Consider the following 12,249-nt stretch of genomic DNA (forward strand, 5'->3'; position numbering starts at 1 on the left):
AAAACAAAATTTTTAAATAATTCTGCCATACCCAATAAGCCACGTTAAGTCGACCAATCATCGATAGTTAAATTCAAACCCGTAAACAAATTTTGAAATCCTAAAACTAAATATTGTTAAGCATGAGTCTAGGAAGGTTGCTAAGCATGAGACATCGTGTTTGGAGAATCAACACGTGTTCATTCCATTTGCCTTCGACACTTTTGGATCCCTAGCTCCCGAGGCGGTTCGCTTCTTGGAGCGGGTGCAGAAGATGGTCCACAGTGACTCGCAGAGCCCGAGGAACCAAGGATTTATATTTAATAGAATAGGCTTTGCGATTCAAAAAGGGATAGCGGCGCAGCTTGTTGCTCGCTTACCCATTATCCGGATGTAGTTCGGTTTGTATTATATATAAAATGATCAATATTTTCTCTTTAAATAAAAAAATAATATTGTTTAACCTAACTATATATTTGATTCCCAATATATAACATAAAAATATATAAAAAAATATTACCAATATATAATAATTTATTTACTTCTCTATAAACTCCATTCTATTATATTCTATCTTCCACCCCCAAATCAAACCCTAGCCCCTCTCTCTTTCAACAAACAATGGTGTGTATACGCAAGGCAACAATCGATGACCTGCTTGCGATGCAAGCCTGTAACCTCTTCTGCTTGCCTGAAAACTACCAGATGAAATATTATTTCTACCACATCCTCTCGTGGCCGCACCTTCTCTACGTGGCCGAAGATTACGGCGGCAAGATTGTTGGGTATGTGCTTGCGAAGATGGAAGAAGAGACCACTGAGTGTCACGGTCATATTACGTCGCTTGCTGTGCTTCGTACGCATAGGAAGCTAGGGCTTGCGACTAAGCTCATGGTTGCTGCTCAGAACGCCATGGAACAGGTCTGTTGTTATTATTATTTTTATTATGTAATAATTGATGGATTGTGTTTTGTTATTATCTAATTGGGAGGAAAATCTGTTATTGCTTTGTTATGGAGTTAAAAGTTTTAAAATCCGAGCTCTTTCTGAAAAAAATAGATGTTTAGTTTGCTTACAATTAGGCATCTTGACTAACTGAACATTCGGTGAACTGTTAACCGTTATTTTTTTTATTTAAAAAGCGTGCTCGTACATTATGTTCGTTTATTTATGCTAGTTTTAACTATTATTTGTATTTTAGATACATTAGTTCATGTTTGTTTTGTTTATTATATCAGGGAGAAAAATCTGTTAATGTTTTGTTTGGGAGTTAAACTTTTAAAATTCGTGCTTTTTTTGTAAAAAATATGTTTAATTTGCTTACAATTAGGCCTCTTGATGAACTGAATGTTCGGTGAGCGGTGATGTTTATTTATTAAATGTGCTTGGTTTGTTTATTTATGAATGTGAACACATTAGTTTATGTTCGGTCATTTGTGTTTGTTTAAATATTGTGGACTGTAGGTTTAGATGCTATAACTGTTGATGTATCCTGTTATGTTATTAACTGATTGGGAGGAAAATCTGTTATTGTTCTGTTTTGGAGTTAAAGTTCTAAATTTGGAGCTCTTAAATGTATACAAGATGTTTAATTTGCTTACAGTTCGGCCTCTAGTTCGGTAAACTGTTGAGGAATTGTTATGTTTGTTTATTTATGTTCGCGAACAAGGTCGTTTATGTTAGTGAACATTGGTGCTCGTTTAATTACTATTTGTGTTTTGTTTATGTTTTATATTTGGTTGTTTGTGTTAATTTAAGTGTGTTTATTTATGTTTATTATTTTTTGTTCAATTATTCGTGAACTGTTCGCTTAGATTGATAACAAATGAGCTTAAACGAACACGAACTTTTTTTTAAATGAATAAACATGAACACAAATATTTTTTTGTTAGTTGTTAATGTTCGTGCTCGTTTAAAGTTAAATGAACGAAAAAGAACATGCCCTTGTTTGTGTTCTTTTGGTTCGTTTGCAAGCCTACTTACAATTTGAAGAAATAGGTGTGTCTATGGGTGTGTTTTGGGCTCAAATTTAACCAAAATCTGAAAATTTGGTTTTTGTGTTTATGAAAACGGTTCTGTTTAGGCTTTTCATTTGTTTTGGGTTCAGTTTTATTATTTGCGCTCAGAAGTTTTGCACGGAAAAAAAATTGAACCAATATAATGAATTGGGGCCCAATTTTTTTTTCTTAGTTAATAATTAGATGATTGTTATACGTTTGGGCTAAAATATTTGGGTTACACCATAAATTACTAAAAAGTTGAACATAAAATTACACAAAAAGTCGAAACCGAACCGAAAGTTCGGTTTTAAAGAAAACATATAACCAAACCATCGGTTTTTGTTTGGGTTTAGTTATTTTGCTTCAGCTATTTTGGCCTTGTCAGTTATGAATCTGTTTTTTGGTTTCATGCACATCATAGATGATACACGTATTTTTTATATGATTTATAGAAAAACACAAAATCCTAGAATTCTAATTGAATTGGAGGCTCTTTAAATAGGGGCATACTAGTGTGTTGAAATTTTAATTATGTGTAGAAGTTGATGTTTATGCAATTTGAATTTTGATCTCTTGGTATAAAATTTAGGTGTTTGGGGCAGAGTATGTTTCACTGCATGTGAGGAAGAGTAACAGGGCTGCATTCAATTTATACACTGAGACGCTAGGTTACAAGATCCATGACATGGAGGCTAAGTATTATGCAGATGGAGAGGATGCATACGATATGAGGAAAGAATTGAAGGGAAAGCCGCCACAGCAGCACCAACACCATCATCACCACCACCATGGTGGCGGTTGCTGCTCTCATGATGCGAAAGCTGAGTAATGGAGTTTTAAGTTTTAAGTCATAGAAGGAATGTTATCAATTGTTATACTCTTTTTGCTCTTCTAAGTGTATTGTGGGATTCATTTGAGAGGCCAATTTGATTGCTTGGCTCTGCCTGTTATCTGTTTTGACTTTGATTTTGGAAGCTGTCTTGATTTTGACTTTTATCTATGCCTCTCTTCTGATTCTCTGTCGGTTTTAAATTGTACGTCCGATAGATTGGATAATAAGTTGAAGTAATAATAATAACAATAGATGTATGAATGATTCATGATAGTTTTGATGATTTCATACAAGTTTTTTGAAGATTAAAATGGACAAGTTATTCACAAGTTTAAATCATTGTTCATCGCATTTTTAGACATATAAATTGCTTAATATTTGTATTTATTGTCAAGTTATTGGATTAATTCAGAATGATGAGGTCTGGTGTTTAGGCAACAAAAGTCACTATTTGTTTAGTTGATTTTCATTATATTTTGAGCAAAACCGCTAGCGGTAGCTTCAGAAATCTAGATGCCAAACCAAATTGTTTGATTTTAGCGGTTTGAACCATTTTAACCATTTTTGCAAGAACTTGTTAACTTCTATTGAAGTTTAAATGAGAAAGATGGTGATAATTTTCAAGAGGAATGTTCGGTTTAGAAAACCAAACCAAATATGGCAAAGAAAGAGAAATCAAACAAAGTACTTAAAATCTAACCGTAGTTGGCAATTTGATATATGCGAAAGTGACCGGAGAAAGGTCCTGATCACTTGAAAATCCTCAAAACTTAAGGGCGGACGGCACCAGTGGTGGATTCAGGAATATTTTTCAATCATTGTTCGGGTTGGTCTTACGATTCGGGTCGTTCTAATTGTTTGGATCGCTTCGATGGTTTGGGTCGAGTCAGTGTACCAAGACTAAGATTTTACACAAGATTGTCTTTGTTTCCTCAAAATAATGACCAAATCGTTCTATTAGAAAAGGCTAGCCTATCTCTCTTTCTTATCTTATACTCCATGTAATACAAAGCAATCAGAGGTAATCGAACCCGGGTTCTCACAATGACAAAGCAAAGTGTTTACCATTAGACCATTGTTCAACTTTGCTTATGGGTTTACTCACAATTTTTATGGCATTCTATATAAAATCCGAAGCTTATGGGTTCTCATGACCCACACCCGATTACCTAGATCCGCCCATGGGCAACACGGGCACGTAATGGGCCTGGAAGGGCTTGGCACCTACGGACTACGGGAACCCTCTAGCCCTCTCGGTACCAACGGAAATGAATCCCACCCAGCTACCCGGGATAATCATGTACCACTTTTGACTTAAAATCATATAATTATTTTACATTTGTTTTCTTAATTTCACCAAATGTAATAAATATTGTTGAAACCCAATTATATTCAAAATAAAGTATTTTCCGGGTTCGCAAGCTGCCTTGATGCATGCCAATTGCCAAAAAACACAGTTATTATTGGGATGCTTGGAGACTACCCTACTAATAGTATATATTTTATTTTGAAGCAATGTCACTTACGTTCATAATTAGTTACAATTATATTGTTTAAATTCATACTTATATCTAAAACTACTTGTATAAATATTTATTTATTTAAACCAATCCTATCCTACTCCACGTGTCAGTGTCTCATTACGTCTTGGGATGATTTTCCCGCTCAAACCTTTTCCTAAACCCTAACTCGACTAAATTCATATACCAAAACCCTACGACGCCTCCATCTTTCTCTTCCTAAAGCCAAACCCTAACTCAACTAGATTTGTCTTAATATTCATCAACCATCTGTTATTTATCTTCAATGATTCTGTTCTCTAATAGATTTCATCTGAAATTCTGTGTAGGTGTGTAATATCTTAGATCTTTATGCTATCAACAAGGTATTTTACATGTATTTTTTATATTGATTTTTGATTCTTTTATAAATTTGATTGTTCTTGAGCACCATTGATGCTCATATGCTCATTCATATGTCCGTTGGGTGGTGATTATTTTGAACCGCACTTACTGTAGTTGCTTCTGTTTGTTATTATATTTGATTAATTTGTATGTTGTAATTATGATAATGGATGTTTTAACTTCAATTATTTAGGTATATATGTTAGCACATAATATATTTAAGCTGCAGGTTAGGGATTTGATTTTTGGGCTATCAAATAGCATTGTGTTCGAATTGTGACTTGATTATGGGTCAATATTTGGATTCTAAAGGATTGCACATAACTAATGATGCAAATAATGTTTGAAGAAGCAAATGCTTTATAGATTGATCAAAATGGATCATATAAAGATGATTGAAAATTCTTTAATTGGTACTCTTATGCCTATGATAATTCAAATTATATTCTATCTGAATTGAATTGAAAATTTTGGAATTTATTTATTTAGATTTTAGACATTAGATGGCTTTGGAGATTGGGACTCATTTTTTTTTTTGTTAATGTGTTGTTAACTATAATTTTGTTATTAGTGTTGAATTTTTGAAAGAGTGAGTTTGGTCGATTACCCTAATTAGTGCTCTTTAAGTTTTGTAATCTTTAACTAATGTTGTATAAAAAATTTAAAGACTATTCAACTCAAATTTGTAGATGTTTGAGATCATGAAGGACCACAAGAATTATAATGATCTTAGTGAGGGCCTGATGTGGATTTTTGCTGCAGTTAAAGTTATTCAGCCTACTCGATTTTTATTTCGTATTTGTATTTTTAATTGTTTTATGCCATTTTTTTTGTTGAATTGTCCGGAACTCTTGGAGCTCAATTATATGACAGCAACGGTAACTTAATCATGGCTACTTTTTCTTCTATTAGTGGTCTTGCATTTGCTATGGGACCTGCAATAGAGAAGTTCAACAAGGTCTAGAGATACACTTATCTGCATCTTTGTATAAAAAAGTTTGGTCTTTACAGACCAATTGATTCTAACATTTATAAATGTTTTTGGCTTTTATTTCAGGGAATTATGTCAATGCCTTGATGGAAACAAAAAAACACATGAGAGAATGTACCTTGTCAACTCTGAAAATGATTAAAGGTTGATGTTAAAAAATGATTCACACACATTAAATATTTGCATCAGCTGATCGGGTATTGTATGGTGGTTATGGTACAGAGCCTTATCAGCATTATCGCTGACCTGTTGTCTTGTCTCATGAAGAGTTTCTTTATGTGATAGTCATGGTCTATATGTATTTTGAGAGTTCTGCAATCTAATCATAATGCGATATTGCGACACAAGATTTGATCAATATTGATAAGTTGCGTTAATCTGGAGTTGAGGTAACAATCATTTATCATTATTTTGAGAGTTATGCAATTTTAATCATAATGCGACATTGCTACCCAAGATTCGGTTCATATTGATAAGTCATTTGAGTCTGGAGTTGAGGTAACAATTATTTGTCATATTCATTTATTGAATTGACTAAAAATACTATTTGTTCATGACTTAAACAACTTTCAAGGACTCGAGTATGGTTATAGTAAAATAGCGTTGATGTTCATTAAGTGTGTGAACCATTTTATTGAAAGAAAGTGTTCAGAAAAAGAAAAATATTCATTAAGTTTAGTCACAAGAAATGTTTTTGAGATATATGAATATATTATTCATTATTCCAAAACGTTGGTTGTAATTTTCATTTTTCATTATTTAATGTAATACATAATTTAGTTATTAAAAAGAACATAAGTGAAACATCGATGGTATTTTTTTTTATGATTACGCCCGTATAATACACGGGTTCTAAAGCTAGTTATTTATAAAACAAGATAAAAAAGGGGGGAAAATAATTATCCTCTTAAGTCTTGATTATTGGGTTATTCGTTGTGGGTTAAGGCCGTAGCACTATGGTTTAATGCATGTTTTCAAAAAATAAATAAAATAATCAGAAGTTGTCAGGAAGTCATGGTCAGCCTTCCAACAACAAAAATAATTACATGTCTAAATCTATCCTCACCCAAACAATGTGAACCTGTTGACGATTTATTCCTTTGTTAACTCTCAAAAACAACTGCTTCCATATTCTTCTTGATCTATCTGTTCATCATCCACAAATCGGTACATATTTTTCGATCATTATAGTTACTTATATGTTGACGTTAAATTATTAATTAAGTATGCTAGTTTAGTTTGAACTTAAATAGTCCCACTTACGATGCACTCACCAAATCAACTCAAGTATTGCTTAATTTGTTGAGTTTATAGAAATCAACTCAATTATTTACTATCATGTAGTTTGGGTTCAGTTTTGTCACTTTATTTGTTCCTTTTAAAAACTTAAAACTATTAGCGATCATCTTATTATTGTAACCTTGTTTACTGTTTAGTTTGATGATCTGTACGTCAAAAATCTAGACATGTTTCAGATAGGCTTGTAAACGAACTGAACGAACATGAACAAGGGCATGTTCGTGTTCGTTCATTTAACTTTAAACAAACACGAAGAGTTAATCGAACAAATATGTGTGTTCATGTTCAGTCTTTTAAAAAATGAACATGTTCGTGTTCGTTCGTTAAAATCTAAATGAATAGTTCACGAACATAATTGAACAAACATATACGAACAAACGTAAATGAACACAAACAAACATAAATGAACACACTAAAAAGAACACAAACGAACAAATATACTACATAAGCAAACGAATGTAAATTATATTTAATTATTTTCTATTAGAATCTAAACGAACAAACGAAATTTCACGAACATAAATGACCAAACAAAGCATGCGTTATGTCCATTTGTTTAATTAAACGAACAAATTTTTTTGTTCATGTTCGTTCGTTTATTAAATAAGCGATTAGGACATAAATGAACTTCATGGTGAACGACTCACGAAAAGTTCGCTGAACGTTCCGTTTGTTTACAGGCCTAGTTTTACATGATTAAATGGAAATATTACTCGAACTTATGATTGATCTTTCTTTTCGATCATTTGTACTGTTTTGAGTCATCAGAAGATGATTGAAGTAACTATTTACATGTATCATATATATTATTTCATTCATTTTGTGATGTGTATGGTGTTTCAAGTCTTTTCGCTTATGTATTTTAGGACAAAGCTAAGGTAAAAAAAATCTTGAGTACTTTGGGATAAACAGAGCAAATTTCTTCACTGTGTGTATCTATTCAATATGATGTTAACTAGAACTACCAAAGACGAGAAGATATTATCCCCGCCCGTACCACAGCCTTGCAGGTGTTTTTCATTTGCTGAGCTCAGTTCAGCAACAAATAACTTTGACAAAACATGGTGCATTGGCCGTGGGGGATTCGGTGAGGTTTACAAAGGAATGATCTCTAATGGACCAACTAATAATATCTACGCCATTAAGCGATTGAATTTCTTGTCCAATCAAGGAGCACCTGAGTTTTGGGTTGAAGTCAAGTTGCTCTCAAGGCTGCGCCATTGTAACCTCGTGTCTTTGATTGGTTATTGCAATGAAAGAAAAGAGATGGCGCTTGTTTATGAGTACATGCATAACGGAACCCTTTTTGATCATCTTCACAAGAAAGGTACGCTTGTGACTTGGTCACAACTCACAACGGCTCAAGATATGCATAGGAGCCGCACGCGGTTTAGACTACCTTCACACTGGCACCGGCACAAAACATGGCGTCATACATCGTAATGTGTAAAGTTCCAACATTTTGTTGGACGAAAATTATGCAGCCAAGATTGTAGACTTTGGATTAGCTAAAATAGGACCAACAAATCAGGCTCGCACACATGTTAGCACCGCAGTCAAAGGCTCCTTTGGGTATATGGATCCTAATTATTTTTACACGGGCAGACTGACAATAAAATCTGATGTTTATGCATTTGGGGTCGTATTGCTTGAGGTGTTATGTGGTAGGCCCGCTTTGGACGAGAGTCTTGACGAGGGCTTAGCAATATGGGCTGAAGACCGTATCAAACGAGGAAAACTCGTCCAGATAGTTGACTTACGTGTGAGAGACCATATTTCCAAGAGTTCTTTGAAGGAGTTCTCTCGCATTGCATTTCGTCGCTTGCTTAGTCATCCAAATGAGCGCCCAACAATGAGTGAGGTTATCGGTAGCCTTGACCAGGCACTGTCATTTCAAGAAAGAAACCATTCTTCCACACAAGTAAGGATCACTATAAAGAATGTGTGGTCAATGTTTTCATTTAAAGGCCCGTTTGAAAGTAAAGTAACGAGTGGTGTCAAAGCTATAAATGAGAATGGTAGCACACTACTTCCCGTTATTCTAACTGAAAATGATGATGATAATAATAACGAACTGCTTCCTGCAATAGAGGGCCTTTGTATCACGGGCGATGCGTTTCCTGGAGGGAAGTTACAAGTGTGTGGCTACTCTATCAATGGTGCGGTTTCTTGCATGTTCAAATGGGTCTTAGCCAGCCAATTATTATGTCTATTAGGAATAGATTATGGTTAGTTATTTAGAGATAATCATTGTATTCATTGTGTATATCCTTTCCTTATTTCTTGGTTGTATTCTTCCCTATATATAGGGTCATTGTTTATCAATAATAATCGATTGATACTTTACAACCATAATCACTTTCATGGTATCAGAGCAAATGTAGGTGTGTAAAAATTTAGGCGTTTGGTTGGTAATATATTGTGAAGATAAGTGGCGGTGTGTAGGGCTTCAACCCAAAACGAAGGAGGTAGATTCGCATGAATTAAGAGAGCCCGTATAATGTCGTTCAGGCGGCGAATCATACGTTCTGCCCTTCCATTTTGAGAGGATGTTTGAGGGCAAGAAAAACGGAAAAGCAAACCGTTTTGTTGGGCAAAAGTTTTAAACGCTAAATTGTCAAATTCACCCCCTAAGTCGCATTGAAAAGTTTTTATTTTACGGTTAAATTGGGTGAAGATTAATTGATGGAATCTGGAAAAAGTGGGAAAGGTTTCGGATTTATATTTTAGGGGGTAAACCCACACGAAGTGTGAGAAATTGTCAACTGGCACCATATAATATTTGTATCCTGTTTTACTCGTGATTGGCGAAGTCCATAAATCGCAATGAATAATATCAAAAGGAGCAAAAGCAAATGTATTAGACGAATAAAAAGGCAATCTTTTACTATTTGAAAGTTGACAAGAATTGCAAAGATTGTGACTTTTGTCCTTATTACATTGAAAATTAAAACTACGATTTAAAATATCTAGAACTTGCGCCCCGGGATGTCCTAGACGATCATACCAAGGTAAGTGGTGGAAAGCAATAAAGGTGGCTTGAGGCAGCAGTTGAGGCGGCGTGAACGTATAAAGATTCCCGGTACTGTTGTGGCGAGATAGTGTCTTCTTAGTTTTGAGGTCCTTCCAAGAAAAACCAAACGGGTCAAATTCAACAGACACTTGATTATCACAAGTAAAACATCTAACAGAAATAAGGTTTTTATAATTATTTGAGGGCTATAAAGGATGTTTGGGAGTATATAAGTTCGGTTTGGTAAATGGTGAAAGCCGGTACCTGATCCTTTAATTGGTAAAAGCATACCATTACCTACCAAAATATGACGACATACAGGAGTAGAATCAGGGATAACGATTTTACCTTGGTCTTTAGTGACGTGAGACTCGGCCCCTGTATCCATAACATCTGAGTTCCAAGCCATATTAGGAGAATTAACCTGCATATTAGCCATTGCAGCATTCAAATCAGTTGGGCAGAGGGGGTTATACATGGGCTGGTTGAATCCGGGTGGAGCAAACGGAGCCGGAGAGTAACCGGTGGCCGGAGGGAAGCCGGTGAACTGAACCTGATGTGTTAGGTTATCCGTGGTGAAGTTAATGTTCGTAATCAGAGTAGGTTATCCGATGGTGAAGTTTATGAGGCTGAGTAGCTGATGTGTTAGGGTAACACGCACAGCCGAACACACGTAAGTGTTCGTAATCAGGGTTATTCAGCAAAATAATGGTATTTTCTTGTCACATACCCAATATGCCAAAGACATAATCACCCGCGCTTCCATGTCCTCGTGCAAACCTTGTTCAACACCGGTTGATCTTTTATCTAAATTAAGTGCTACAGATGGAGCTCTATTTTCGGATCCGACATTATATCGGAGTCTGGCGGGTGCATTGCAATATTTAACTTTTACTCGTCCAGATTTGTCATATGCAGTTCAACAGGTGTGTCTCTTCATGCATGAGCCTCGAGATCCTCACTTTGCCTTTATGAAGCGTATCATCCGTTATTTGCAAGGAACAATTAACTATGGTATACGGATCATGAGATCTGATTCACATGACTTGGTTGCCTATTCTGATGCTGATTGGGGCGGTTGCCCAGATTCGAGACGCTCGACATCGGGTTATTGTGTCTTCCTTGGTGACAATCTTATATCTTGGTCTGCTAAACGTCAGCCTACTGTCTCACGATCCAGTGCGGAAGCTGAGTATAGGGGAGTTGCAAATGCGGTTGCAGAAACGACTTGGATTAAAAATCTGCTGCTCGAACTTCACACTCCTTTAACGCGCGCATCAGTAGTTTTTTGTGACAATGTTTCAGCGGTCTATTTGTCCAATAATCCGGTTCAACATCAAAGGACAAAACACATAGAGATTGACATACACTTCGTCAGAGAGAAGGTTCGTCTTGGGCACATTAAAGTTCTTCACGTCCCATCCTCTATGCAGTATGCGGATATATTTACCAAAGGATTATCTCGTGAACTATTCCAATCATTTCGGTCCAGCTTGAGCGTTTGTCCTCCGCCCGCTCAAACTGAGGGGGTGTCTTAGCCAGCCAATTATTATGTATATTAGGAATAGATTATAGTTAGTTATTTAGAGATAATCACTGTATTCATTGTGTATATCCTTTCCTTATTTCTTGGTTGTATTCTTCCCTGTATATAGGGTCATTGTTTATAAATAATAATTGATCGATACTTTATAACCATAATCACTTTCAATGGGTTCAACATTTCAAAGATGGATCTTATAGATACATAGAAGGTACAACTGGCCCGACATATACCGTTTCGTTTGATGACAAGGGTACCTTCATTGACATAGAAGTTGTAGCGTCGGATAAATATGGACGACAAGGCAACAGTTTCAAATGCTTTGCACACAAAGGACTTCTTATTACCTCTGCTCCAAAATTTATACAGAGCCCCCCCAACTTCTTAAAAGGTAGATGTTGGAAAGTCAATGCTCCTTTGACTTGATAAAACGTGTTAGTTATTTGGCTGACTTTGGAAGTTGGAAGTTACTCGACTGATCTTTGTAAACAATACTGGTTTTCAAGTCTTATGTTAATTGCGATTTCTATTAGTTTTGCAGAATTTTGTAACAATTGACTTTTGACACTTTTCCAACATTACAGATGGTTACAATCGCGTCAAATTATTTGTTAGTTATGCTAAATATGAACTTCAATGGTCTCTTTGATGCGATGCATTAGCTAAGTTATACCGCAATCGAAGGCAC

At 35.3% G+C, this 12,249-nt stretch overlaps 1 protein-coding gene and 1 pseudogene across 1 annotated transcript; both read left to right on the forward strand.

The window, feature by feature from the left end:
- Positions 1-531: 531 nt before the first annotated feature.
- Positions 532-3,084, forward strand: LOC143602840 (N-terminal acetyltransferase A complex catalytic subunit NAA10-like). Its single transcript, XM_077079825.1, has 2 exons — positions 532-900; positions 2,569-3,084. Exons 1-2 carry the CDS (start codon positions 601-603, stop codon positions 2,806-2,808), a joined length of 540 nt encoding a protein of 179 aa, XP_076935940.1. The 5' UTR covers positions 532-600; the 3' UTR covers positions 2,809-3,084.
- A 4,859-nt stretch (positions 3,085-7,943) lies between these two features.
- Positions 7,944-9,238, forward strand: LOC143604198 (putative receptor-like protein kinase At5g39000 pseudogene; annotated as a pseudogene).
- Positions 9,239-12,249: the final 3,011 nt, after the last annotated feature.

This window comes from Bidens hawaiensis, unplaced genomic scaffold (assembly GCF_021521415.1).
Source record: "Bidens hawaiensis isolate Kalapana, Puna unplaced genomic scaffold, B.hawaiensis_p1.1 tig00001961_1, whole genome shotgun sequence".
NCBI classification, from domain to species: domain Eukaryota; kingdom Viridiplantae; phylum Streptophyta; class Magnoliopsida; order Asterales; family Asteraceae; genus Bidens; species Bidens hawaiensis.